Source organism: Mus caroli, unplaced genomic scaffold (assembly GCF_978045245.1).
Source record: "Mus caroli unplaced genomic scaffold, Mus_caroli_1 scaffold_7, whole genome shotgun sequence".
NCBI lineage: Eukaryota > Metazoa > Chordata > Mammalia > Rodentia > Muridae > Mus > Mus caroli.
The window spans coordinates 53,063,408-53,077,324 of NW_028227262.1; the positions used below are offsets into that span (position 1 = coordinate 53,063,408).

A 13,917-nucleotide genomic window follows, 5' to 3' on the forward strand; every position below is an offset into this window, starting at 1 on the left:
AAACTCGCATCCTCTATCTTGTGCTCTGCTAGGGGGTTATTCAGTGGTACAGTCTGCTTTTAGTTTTCTTAGAACTTTAGAAAGTTCTTGACATAGCCTTAGAAAGCTTGTCCTTAGTAAGTCATGGTAGACTCAATCCTAGCCAAAATAGGGACACAGAAAAACAGAAGATATCCTGAGGAGGGGACATTTCTGTCCTTCTTTGTGTCTCTCAGGCTATTGAGAAAGTGCACCCTAGGAACTTGGAATCTCCTCAGGAATGTCGTGCTGGGAAAGGGGAAAGGCCACAGCTTGCTGCTGGGCTGGGGAGGAGCTGGTCTGCCAGGAAGGTCCACACAATTCTGAGAACCCGCCAGAGCACGCTGCAGAAGTGCCTCATAGCTACTCACACCTCTTGCTCTAAACTCATGTCAGAACCCAAAAGATGGCCTTGTGCTGTCACTGGGTCTCTGTGTTCCTCTTCCCAGTGTGACACGTTGAATGAACATCTTCTGCTTCCCACTGTTGTTTGTTTAACTGGCCTGTTGAGTCTCCGTACTGAGCCTAGCTTGTTAGGACCACTAGTGCCTGGGATCATCATAACATGGCTCTAGTACAGCAGGACGTTGGGATACTGCTAGGTATTAGCGTCATCTACTGAAACGCCAAGTCATCTCAGATGCTAAGGAGTACACCCAAAAGCTGAGTGTTGGTCTGTCTGGCAGATGCAGGCTCTGTCAGCCTCGGGGTTGATTGGTTCCTGTTCAGACCGGAACTCTATTTTTACTTCCTTTACATCTGATGATGAGCAGTCACGTGCATAACTTACTCAGAATTTGTCCATAGATAGCATAGTTAGCACTGTGTTTGTAGGGAATTGGTATTTTATTGGACACATGTAACTGTAGATTAGAATTTGTGAAACTTTTAAAAAGCATATAAAAGTGTCTACTCAAAGCAGATTCACAGTACATAGTAATAAAATTCTACAGAAAAGTGGCTTGTAGCTAAGTCCCTGACTCGCTGGAGATAAGCATGTTCTTGAGAATTGAGGCATCACCAGAAAAAATAAAAAACAGAGTCATTTATTTTTAAGTCTATTTTTACTGTAATTCAAGAACATGTAACAATTCCAATAGAATAAGAGTCAGAATGAAAGAATTATGCACTCCCAGCTTGGAAGGAACTGCGGTGCTCTTGGTCCTCTTCGGACGCCCAGGCTGTGTCCTGTCTCTGTGACAGCGCTCATGTGTTAGTGCTGTAGTTCTGCTTCCTCTGTTGGGATTGGGTTTTTGAGATACGCTTTCTCGTAGCCCAGGCGAGCTGCAAATTTGCTATGCAGCAAGAAATGGCCTGTACTTGTGATTCTCCTCCAGAGCAGGCTGAGCAATGGACTGCAGAGTTACACCTTTCCCCAAGTCACTGCACCTGGTAATGTGTCCTTACCATTGTCTTCATCGTTGTGGTCGTCCTCCTTCTCCTCTTCCTCCTCCTCCTCCTCTTCCTCTTCTTCTTACTCCTCTTCTTCTTCCTCCTCTCCTCCCTCCTCCTCTTCTTCTTTTTTTGCTAGAAGGATAATCTTGTAGTCACTGAGAGTAATTAGTATTTAACCAGCACGTTAATTATATATATTTGTTTTAAGTGTTTCATAGACAGTGTGACAGTGGAGATTCAGAATATTCTGACTTTAGGAAACGCTGGAGACTTCATACCTGACTGTTCCTTTCATTTTCTTTTTCTTTTTGGCTGTCCTGGAACTCACTCTGTAGACCAGGCTGGCCTTGAACTCAAAAATCTGCCTGCCTCTGCCTCCCAAGAGCTGGGATTAAAGTGTGCACCACTACTGCCTGACATGTTCCTTTCATTTTCAAGACAGGCATCTGGAGAATCCATTGATGGCCCCAGATATAGTGACAGCAGGGCCCTGCTTTCCCCTTTCCAGGATATGTAGTACTCACTGCATTGTCTTCCTTGAGCTGGGTTGAGTTCAGGGATTAAAGTCATCAGACAGTATCCTTCGGGCTTCTCACTAGAGCCAGGATACACAATATATTGTGGTATAGTCTTCCTGCGTTTGAGAACCTGCATAGATTGATATTGGCACTGAGATTCTCCCAGGCCCCACATGTGGTGCTGAGTTCCCAGATATCAGCAACGGTGTTTCTTGCAGATTCCCTTCTTCCTTTTGTTGTTGTGTTTAGTGATGTTCCAGCTTTTCCTGGCCCATGCCTCAGGTTGTTAGTAGCGTGCTATATAGGAGTGTTATAATTTAAATACATTAATATATACCTAAATGCTTCGGTAATAGAAAATGTTGAATGCTGTGACTACCACAACCTGGGTGTGCTCACTATCTAGAGAACAGAAAGTCTAAGTAAAGTCTCTCTCAGATTTTATCTTTGGTGAGGAGAGGGTCAAATTTCCATTGTGTTTCTGTATACTTGGAAGGCCAAGGGAGCTCTGAGTTCCCCTTTAAAAAGGCACAAACCCCACTCCTACGGTCTTTACCATACTGATGTTTTCCTCTCGAGGATCTGCCTTTAAATAGCATCTCAGTGGAAATGAGGGTACAGCACATGAATGTGGAGGGACATAAACCTTTCTAGAAATGTTGTAGAAATTAAATTATATACTGTAACCTTTGAGAATCGGCTTTTTTCCAGTGATTTATGGAGATTGTATCCTTTCATTGTTATATAATATTCTGTAATATGCATGTTCCACAATTCCTTAACTCATCATATATTAATATCTCCATTGTTTTAAGCTGCCCTTTACACATCAAAGCGGTCTATACATTTATGAACAGATTTTGGTGTAGATAGTTCTTTATTTGGGGGATAAATTTTGAGTTATGTGTAGTTGTATGATCAGTTGATTTTGTTTTATTTTGTTTTAGAAACTGTCAAATATTTGGCAGTGCCATCTGTGATGTACAGTGACTGGGGTTCTCCACATTCTAGCCAACATTTGGTAGTCATTGCTTAAAATTTTAGCCAGTTTTGTAAATATGCAGTGCTATTTCACTCTAATTTAAAATGCCACAGCCCTTGAAGCTACAGATCCAGACTTCATTTGCTCATTTGTCATTTGTAGGCTGTCCCTGAAGGCTGTGCTTGCTGTCAATACATTAAGAGGGACCAGGAGTCACAGTGGCACACTCCTCAGCAGGGACCATGCTTTTCCTTGAAAGGCTGAAGGGCTCAGCTTCAGCTTGTTGCGTGTGTACTGTGTCAGCAGGTTCTGTTGCTGTGATTTGCATCATCATCTTAGTGGAGGAGAGCTTCATGGGGAATAAAAATATTTAGTTTTGATGAAGTTCAAAATATCACTGTTCTTTTGTGGACTGGGCTCTTGGTACATTCTAAGAACAAGGCTTTCTGTTAAGATTGTAGTGGTTTTTCCTTTTCTTCTGTGTGTGTTGGTTTTCAGTAACTTTTGATTAAGGTGGCAGCCTTAGGCCCATGCTTTGTGTTTTCCCTGTGGATGTTCACTTGTGTGTTTACCCCCTTTAAAGAGATGTGGTTTTCCTTTGTTGTATTGCTTTTGTGCCATTGTCAAACGTTAGCTGGCTGTATTCATGGAGTCCCCTGCTACTGCCACTTAATTGCTGTAGCATCCAGTATGTTTTACACTGTGGACACTGCTTTTCTCATTTCATTCCTTTTTTTTCCTCAGTGTGCTGTATCCTGTTCTTGTACCTTATCATACGATTCTTAAAATAATAATTGCCTTAGTTGATAGAAAAACATCTCTTGCTGAACTTTCAATAGAAATTGTGTTAAACTGCTATATTAGTTTGGGGAAAATCAGTGTTTGCTATGTTAGACCTCAGTGTCCATTAAGAAAGTGGACACTGTTCTTAGCTCTGCCTTGATTTCTGCTTTCACAGTTACATAGTACTCAGAATATAGGTTGGAGATATTTATATATTTTTAGATTTCCACCTAATGTTTTCTCCTCTTTTTCAGTAGCAGTTATTATAGGGATTGGAGCTTTATTTTCCCATATTAATTTAATTTTACATGTACAACAAGATTGTTGTTGATGGTATTACTTCCTGCTGATGCTTGGTAGATGTCTGCAGAGAGCACTGTGGTGCAGAGACTCCCTCTCCCGTGCTTGTTGGCATTCCTGGGTCCCTGGTTCCTGCAGCCTCCAGCCTGATTTACACGGTGGGGCTCAGCATGGTGTGTTCCTCTAGTCTCAGCCTCCCAACGCTGCTTTCTCCTTTTAAGTTTTTCCATTCTTCCTGTTTTCTGTTGACTTAAAGTTTTATTTGAATGTAGTGGAGGAGTAAGCAAAAAGTGTCAATTCCATATTCTCAAGAGCGAGGGTACAGGCTTATAGAAACTTTAAATTCTTAAGCGTATTAGAGGTGCTATTTAATGCATACATATGTACACACATATAGACATATATCAGGCATTTTTGTCTGACTCTGTGACATTGTGTTACATGTCGCTCAGGAGAGGAGTGGGTGTGAGGCAGCACTTCGCACGAGATCCACAATCGCTGTCATCACTACCAGCTACTGCTCTGTAGGAAATAGAAAATAGGATGGTTTCATAGAATCTTAACTCTCTGCCCTTAGGTCATGAGTAGTTTGCACATTGCTATTCAACTTAGACTTAAAATTTGAATAACAGGATATGAAGAAGGGAGGAGAAGAGACATGTTGGTCAGATCAAATAATGAAACAAGATATTTTGAATACACAAGCAGCTCAAATGTGCTCTACACAAAGTTAACTGGACTTTTCATTCTTGTGATCACAGGTGATGGTTGCTGAAGCCCTGGATATTTCTAGAGAAACGTACTTGGCCATTCTAATGGACCGGTCCCATAATGGCCCTGTGATAGTGGGCAGTCCTCAGGGGGGCGTTGATATCGAGGAAGTGGCAGCTTCCAGTCCAGAACTCATCTTTAAGGTATGTTTGATTAGCTGGCCATGTAACTGAATGTTAGTGTAGTAACTGCTCAACATTTGTTGTGGAGTCTGAGGCAGGGAGCACTGGACCTATTGCGGAGATGTGAGGTGAAGATGTTGAATCTCGTCAGGCAGAATTGAAGTGTCTAGTATTCAAAGGCTTCTCTTTTCTTTCCTTTCTCCTCCCTGTCTTCTCTTTCCTACTTTTTCTTTCTGCATCATTTTTTCTTTCCAGTCTGACTCAAGAAATAGCCAACAGGAGAACACTGCTCTGTCTCCCTTTCTACTGGGTGGACTCCTGTCTTAAACAGTGGTTATGGTCTAGACACTTTCTCTTGTGGAACTGGGTGTGGGTTAGTCTGTGTATTAGTTAGTTAGCTTGCTGTGACAAACTCCTGTCAAAGTAACTTAAGGAATGGTTTATTGTGGCCCATAGTTTGAGGGTACAGTCCATCCTGGCAGGAAAGGCAGGGCAGCAGGAGCCGGAGGCAGCTGGTCATGTCATGTCGGGAAGCAGAGGGAGATGGCTGCTGGTGCTGCTACACTTTCTCCTTTTGGACCAGACTGAGATGATGATACCTCCCACTCTGAGGGTGAGACTTTGCTCTCCAGTTTTCTTAGTGTAGTCACTTCCTCACAGACATACCAGAGACTTTTGTGATCCAGGCCCCATCGAGTCGATACTGAACTTTAGACTGTCCAGAGAAGAACAGGCATTCAGACGTTCACATTCTAATCTGTTGTTTCAGTCCTTGAAAGCTTCCTACTAAGATCAGTTTCAGAGAGATGAGTAGTCAGATTCAAGTAGGGAGTAAGTCTGTCACAAGCCTTTAGCGTCAGTTTAAAAAATAACATACTACTACCTTGGTTTTTATCCTGTAGCATCATAAGGATTAATCAGTTAACATTCTCATCTATAGCAGAAAACACCCATTTGGAATAGTAAACCCAGTTTTTAATCTTGGTTCCTAATGCCCAATTTCTTTAGAGTTTTCTACAAGAAACATTATTTCCTTTAGAAAGTGTTTTGTTTCCCGTTAAGTAGGGGAAGAATCCTATTTTCTGAATCTGATTTTCAATATACTGTACTAACACCAATGATTGTTCTAAAAATAGTCTCATCAGAATTACATAGATTAACTGCTTTGGAAGTTTAATTGAAGCTTTATACACAGGCTTACTCATAATGTCTAGCCATTTCCAAAATTAACTTTATCTAAAACAGTCTCATTTGCTATCATAATTCATGAACTAATACACATGAATAGCATTCATTGTTTTTTGACAGCAGATCACTTTGTAGAGTGAAACTATTATTAATAATTTTCATATGAATAAAGTGTTCAAGTCTTAAGATAATATTTAACCTGTGTATGACAACTCCAAACTTAACAGCAATATTAGGCACCAAAGCCTTTTTTTTGGATGCCTTCCAAAAGATGTCACAAAAATTAACTGACTAAATATTCATCAATGCCATCTGTGTAGTAATTAAAAGTGAAAACTGGCATTAGATCGTCTTGTCAGCATGCCACCTTGAAGAATTATATAGTTTTTGGAAGAGCTGTTTCATGATGGCCTGCTAATTAAAACGTGCCCCATAGGCAGCCGCAGTAGCCTCGCTTGGAGCTCAGTGGAAGGGTGCCACACTTTAATTACTTACTTTCCAGAAAGTGCTTTAAGTCTTCGCTTTCAGGTTTAAATCTTCTCACTGGACTTCTGAATTTTGTTCATTTCATATATTTTCACTAGGAGCAGATTGACATCTTTGAAGGGATAAAGGATAGCCAGGCCCAGCGCATGGCAGAAAATCTGGGCTTCCTTGGGTCTCTGAAAAACCAGGTACAAAGCCTTTGGGAGACAGCATGTTTGCCTTGTTTCAGGAAATATTGCAGAGACTTGTTTAATTGCTGCTGATGTTTGTGACTGACACAAGATGGTTGTGTCTGAAACTTTCGCCAAATTGTTTATGATCAAGAAACTATTTTCTCCTGTTGCAAGAGGTGATGTATGTATATGTATCTGATCGAAATGGTTTGTGTGTGTGTATGTGTAAATTCTGTGTATATGCTGTAAATGTGTATGTATGTATGCAGTGATATAGAGATGTGTATCAGTATGAGAAAGAGTTGTATACATATATATGCATATGTGTATATATTACGTATACATATATGATAGTGTTATATATACATATATGATAGTGTGTGCTTATAGTTTTATGATGTGTGTATGATTACATGCATACAATGTGTGTGCATGCATACATTTTTATGTGAGAAATATCTATGCATACATATATATGAGGGAATTTATATGTTTGTGTACTGCAGGTTTATAATGCATATGTATATGTATGTGTGTGTGTATTTGCGATTGTGTATGTATGTGAAAATATGATACAAGTGTGCCCTGTACATCGATGATATGTATATGATCAGATATACATGTATATAATAGAGGTCTGTATGTGTGCTGCATGTAGTTCATGAACTCCATGCTGTTTGGTGATATTTGTTACTGTGGTTTTGAGACAGGGTCTCATGTATCTCAGGGATGTTTTAAACTTCTGACCTCTTGGTGCTGCCTCCTAGGCCTTGGGATTACAGTCCTGCACCTGGCACCTTGGAGAGGTGATCTTGGGGATCCAGCTCAGGGTCCCGAGCGTGCTAGGCAAGTGCTCTGCTTACTAAGCTGCTGCCCCAGCCTCTCTCTCACTGATGGGCTTGTAATGTTTCCTTACAGTACTGCTGGTGCCGCTTGGCACATGCACACTCATTACACTAAGAATTTACTTCCAGCATCTGTATAATGGAGAGAGTGACTACTAGCTGAGAGGTATATTGTAGGGTTTGAGTTGAGTGCTGTATAGAGCAGTTATTCACAGTGCTTCTGGGGTGTGGGAAGAGTACCTGCCTTACATGTGCAAGACCCCCGACTTACTCCTAAGCCCCACAAACAAGCAAGATTATCACTGTATTTATTAACAGTGCACATTACTTAACCAATTGCTATTCTTTTGCAGCCAATGGGCATTTGAAATGTTATTGATGGCATGAAGGCAAGGTTGTTCACTCAGAACAACCAAAAATATATTAATTTAGTAGTCATATCTTTTTGGTTTGAGGACAGAACAGTAGTACTCCAAGCTTTGGTGGGGCAGAATTTTTCATGAACATCCAGGGTCTGCCTTTGTTCCAATCCGTGACAGGTGACGATGTGTGGAAACAGGCGAGCTTCTTCCCACAGCTAAGTCAGAAGAACTTCCTGCCCCTTCCTGCCCCTCTCCCTCCTCCTTAACTCCAAGAGGCTTCTTTAGTATATGTGTATTCACTGGCCTGGGGCTGCCCAATGGATAAATAATAAGTTGCCCCACAGTGCCCAGGGAGGATTGTCTTCAGGACCCCGTAGGATACAGCAATCTAATTCATCCTCAAGTCCCTTCTAGAGAATGGCTTAGTATTTGCTTATAACCTACATACTTTTCTCCCAGGTGTTTTATACCCCTTACGGTGTCTGTGCTCTTTAAACAGCTGCCATATTTTATAGTTTGGGGAATAATGACAAGAAAATAAGATTTAGGTGTTTGGGCAGCTGCAATAGTCATTTAGAATATGTTCCTTAGTATTCTATTTGTTTGTATATGTGCCACAGTGAGCGTGATCAGAGGACAACTTACTGGAGTCATTTCTCTTTCTACCATGTGGGTCTAGGGATTGAGCTGAAATCATCAGGTCCAACAGTAAGGATCTTTGCCGCTGTGTCATCTCACCAGCCTTACAATATTTCCCTTCTGTGGTTAGGTTAATGCTTGGGCATGAGACCTGCAGATAGAACTGGCACTTCCCTGAGCTTAGTTGAACATTCTTGTTCCAATGCAACAGTGATGTTTGCATCATCTCCAGAATTGTCACTGGTAATGTGGGCAAGTCAAGGAAGGGTGCAGTGGGGCGAAATGTCAGACGTGTTCAGCAGAAGAAAAGGCACCGCTCATTTGAAAATCAAAGTAAAGACTGTTGAAAAGTAAAGGACTCAAGGTGGTAGAAGACATCAGGACCTCCTGGACTATGTCCTAGGAAGAGACAACTAAGTGTCCTCTCTGAGACCGGAAGACTGCTACGAAGGCAGTTCGTTCAAAGGAAGGTGCTAGATGAGTCTTGGGCTCTGTGCTGTAGTGATTAGTTTCATGTTATTAGACTGAGGCTGCTAACAATATATACCATTTTAAAAGATGTATTTAAAGGCTGCTTATATAGAGAAATTGGTCCCTGAAGCCATTTGGTCCCATGTTTCATTCCAAGTTTATTCAGTCACCTATGCACATCCTCTGTATTCGCACATGTGTGTTCTTGTTGTGGACTGGACTCAGTGAGTCCCTCAACCCATGGGGAACCAGGGCCCCAGTATGCAGGTGGGCAAGAAGTCAGTGAAAAGTGACAGACACTGACACAGAGAGAGTGCTGTATCTGAATGTAATTTCTCAAAGCGAACATCAGACTTACAGTATAGAAGAAAACAAAAAAGTTAGGTGACATATCAGTCAAAGTACATTGAAGTTATTTGACACAAAACAGAAATGCATACATAAAGACTGACAGGAACCAGGCAGTGTTTACAACTGAGATAAGATCAGTCCTATCTAAAGTCAGCTATTGACAGGAGCCAGGTAAAAGGGCTAATATGCCTAGGTGCAATTCTGGTGTATTGTATAACCCAGCACCAGGGGGTTTCCGCTCTTGCTAACTTTTTCATGAATAATACAATACTCTAGTTCCTCCTTAAACCATAACCCTCCTTCTTTCTACTACTATGTAATGTAGGCTGCCATTCATGTTTGTAATGGGAATTCTAAGTTTACTATTTTGAACTAGCCCTGAGATTTCTAGCTCCTATCCAGTAAAATACTGCAATAGAGCATGTAAGACCTTCCATAGTATTGCAGGGACAAATCTGGTTATGGGGCACCAGAGACTCTCCAGGAGACAAGTTTCCGTGAAACTTTTTGTCTCAGGACTGCGGCCAAGCTTTTGGGCTTGCCGTGCAGACTCCACTGGAGTGGGTGTGTCATGTTTCTCCCATTTGTCTATAGTCATCCTTGTTAGAACCCTAATCCCCATTACATAGTACCTTGATCACTCCTCTGTTGGCACAGCTCACAGTAATAGCACACAGATAACATGTACAGGTAACATACATTTGGCATGAGCAAGACTAAGTAAATCACATATGTAGGCTGTCTACATTGAATGCTTCTAGGAATTAACAATAGCTGTCATAATGTGCCAGCAGGAAAAACCCAGAGTGGGCAAATCTGTTGACCCATGGTTGGAAAGCTCAGCTTCTGAACATAGTAGAAAGCTCTACAGATGATAATAATAATATTAAATATATCTTAAAATACCCTTGCTACCTCTATATGTGAGAGAAAATTAAGGGTTATTTGTAATTCTTAAATGACATAATTATATTTCCCCAGTTTCTGAATGTGATATGTCATAGTCAGTAAGGAGCCTGGGTTACCAGGATATTTTTAAGTTATCAAGGAAAGAAAAGAAATAATAAAACCTTTGAGACAGGGTCATAGCTGCCACTGGGGGCCGACATCTTTGTGGGTTTGACTCTTTATTTGCCCATTGAGCAGGCACTGATTGCATGTTACTTCCTTTTCTTGGCTGTTTCCAAAGTACCAAAAGATAGCCATTGTTCTCTTGGGATTTGTGGAATAGTGGCAATCATTCCTCAGGTCTAAAATACATGAACTGGGCAGGGAAGGGGAGGGAGGGCAGGAAGAAGTGGGCGGGAGGAGGAAGAGAAGCAGAAACAGAATGAGAATGAATGTGAGCTGTCCATGACTTGGAATTTATGGAGGGGTACCCAGTGTGCTTACACAGTAAGGGTGGGTGGCCCATGAGCTAATGGAAGCGGTGTATAACGTGTAACGTCTGATTCAGGATGCTGCCTTAAGTCATGAAGGTGCCATGAGCAGAGGAGGCAGGCAAGATAGGCAAACGGTTCAGCAATTTAGGTCACTGATCCTATCATGAAGAGATGATCCTAGAAACTAAAGGAGCGCGTGGACATCTGGCAATGGCTGCCTTGGTAAAATCTGTATTCTCTGAATTTTACCACAGTTTTTTGAAATGGTTGTATTTGATCTTACTTATGAACCAAAGTTATTTCTATTACTTACTTTGTTCTTATTGATAAATTACTCATTAAATAATTTATTGAGTATTAAATGTCAATATAGAAGTAACTGGCACAGGGTGTGGGTAAGTAGGGCCTTTCCACATGCCTGCACACAGCTGTACTGCCATACATGGAGTCACATGTATATGTTCCCAGATCCCTGAGAGGCTGAGTCATGAACCCCTGAGATTATGGATACAATGCCAAGCCCAGCAACATAACAGGGTCCAACCTCAGAAACAAAGATCCAATCCCAAAGATACTGCCGCATGCTGCACAGCTTAGTCCTAGGCACTCAGACACACATGTGGGACAACAGGGTTGGGTGATCTGTGCTCCCTCAGACAGACTCACACCAAGAAGGCCCAAAGCCTAGCATCAACCCAGAAATGCAGGGGGTTGACTGGCCCAGGGAGGAGGAGTTAGCTTGGCTCTGAATGGGATGATGCTGTAAGAGAGCAGTCTGTGGCTGTAAACATCCCCGAGGAAGCTGGGATGCTGGGGGAAGTGTGCAGCTATACTCTGGCAGCATAGCTCATGGACCAAAGATAGGCTGTGCCATTTCACATGGGACTGAGGCTCTGTGGTCCTTGACGTGGCTTTGCCCATGTACTTATGGTTTCGTCTGGTCCTCAGATATCAGAATTTGTGGGTGACTGGCTTTGTAATTTAATATAGTTTAGTTGGCTTTTTAAAAGTATCAACACTGAAAGCAAGAAACAATAAAGTAAACTAGAAAAATTGCTAGAGATCTTTTAAAGTACTTCCAAAATGATTCTGACCTTTTGAAAGTCTGCAAACCCAGAAGCCATGCGACATGAGTGGTGTGATTGTCCTTAGATTTCCCTGCAGCAGGAGGAGCACAAACATGGTTGAAAGATGAATGTATTTGCAGTTTTTATGGAATAAAGAGCAAATTTTATTCACATAAAAAGACTTCCTTTAAATTAATGATTAAAAAACCTAAATCTCAACAGAAACATTTACAAAATCCACAGAAAGGAAAATACAACTGTCTCTTAAGAGCTGGAATGATGCTTAAACTCATTCATTGTATGGGATTTTTGTTAAAACTACAAATACCTGCTGTCCCTCACAGTGCCTGGCATGATGCAGATGGTGGATGGGTGTGAGTGGAGAATCTTCCTGCACTGGCTTCTGGTCATTCAGGGTAGCTTCAGGGTAGCTTCCAGGCTTCTACATATATATATATATATATATATATATATATATATATATATATATATATACCATCCTAGTCATGTACAAACACATGCGCATACAGCCACACTCGTGCAAATAATATGCATATATCCATCCATACATACAACAAATAATAAATAAAATGTTTTCATCCATTCTGCACTGCTATGGGGTTTACCCCATAAATGCTTAGTCACAGGTATTACATATCTACGGAGACAAAAAAGATGACATTTTAAGTAAATGAAGCTATTAGAAACAATCCATATGGTCATTATTTAGGTGATAAATATAATGAATGATAGTATAGCATGCAATAAAATATGATCTCACAATTAAAGCAGTGGCCTATTTATCCTGCCAGTGAAGGTTTCTATTAATAAGGATAGAGGCTTTTGTTGTTCTGTGAAGCTGGGAAGTGTGCATCTTAGTGTGTACATAAGAATGTGTCTCAGACACATCCGAGGGCATCAGTATCTGTGTCAGAGGACCTGGAAGCTGTGATTGGGAAGTAGAATCTTGAGAAGCCCTGACAAATCGGAGCCTTATAGCCTTTATATGTGTTACCTACCCATAAAATATTTAAGAGTAAAAAGAATTTGTCTCGTTCTAGTATAATAGCAAATGTGGCCGTCCTACTGCCCAGGGTGGTTGAGGCAGAAAGGTCACAAGCTTGAGGCCAATCAAGGCTGTGTAACAACTTGAGGGTTAGTCTGGGTAGCTTCCTGGAACCTGAGCTCAAGATGCACATACATACATACATACATACATACATTCATACATATGCCTTACACTTTGGATGCATTTCTTTATTTTTGTACATCAGATTTCAACTAGGATTTAATAAAATCTACACATAGACCTGAAATAGTTTAAGATTCAAATAGTATGAGAGCTTTAAAGTTGAAGAGCTTTAGTCAAACCTGGGCTGACTTTCATTATTGACCCAGTCTGAACTCGTATTTAGGGATTTCATTCGTAGGTGTTATAAGGACGAGGAGAGTTAAGACTGAAGGAGCAGAGAGGTCCCAGCTTCTCCCTTCCTTTGCCCCATTTCCTCATCTCCTCAACCCCTCGACCAGGCAGAGCTTCAAGCCGGCTGGCTCAGCAACTCTGAAACTAATCCCATAGGTGTGAAATGCTCTGTTATGCCAGAAAGGGGCAGGGTCACACTGGCTCTGATGGCACATACTGCAGGGCTGGCATGGTGGGCGTCGGTGGCAACAGGGAAGTAAAAGAAGGCCAAGAATGAGTTCCACCCTTCATGCAACTGTAGTTGCACACACTTGTCAGTGTGGACTCTCCTGGAAAGTTGATGAGGAGCAGCCTGCCCTGGGATAAGCAGTGATTGTGTGTTGGCTGAGAAGGCAGCCTGGGTAATGTTAGGAGACTTGCATATAAATGCTCTCTGTGGTCTTTGCCTCTAGGACTCACTGTGTGCAGTGGAGGCTGCATGGTTCTGAGGCTGCTCTGTTGTTTGAGATCTTCATCTTTCTGTCTCAAAGTTTCCATCAGACACTCAGGAATTTCTGTGCAGATTATAGTCCTGGGTTGATGAATATAATAACCATTTTATTCCTGCATAATAAGGAAAACCTTGTCATTATAAATCCTCA

At 41.4% G+C, this 13,917-nt stretch overlaps 1 protein-coding gene across 1 annotated transcript in view; it reads left to right on the forward strand.

Moving 5' to 3' along the window:
• Suclg2 (succinate-CoA ligase GDP-forming subunit beta) overlaps window positions 1-13,917 on the forward strand; it is a 249,031-nt gene that overhangs the window by 126,208 nt on the left and 108,906 nt on the right. The window contains exons 5-6 of the mRNA XM_021164922.3: window positions 4,758-4,910; window positions 6,662-6,751. Coding sequence (XP_021020581.2) covers window positions 4,758-4,910; window positions 6,662-6,751 — 243 coding nt within the window. The remainder of the gene's footprint in view (window positions 1-4,757; window positions 4,911-6,661; window positions 6,752-13,917) is intronic.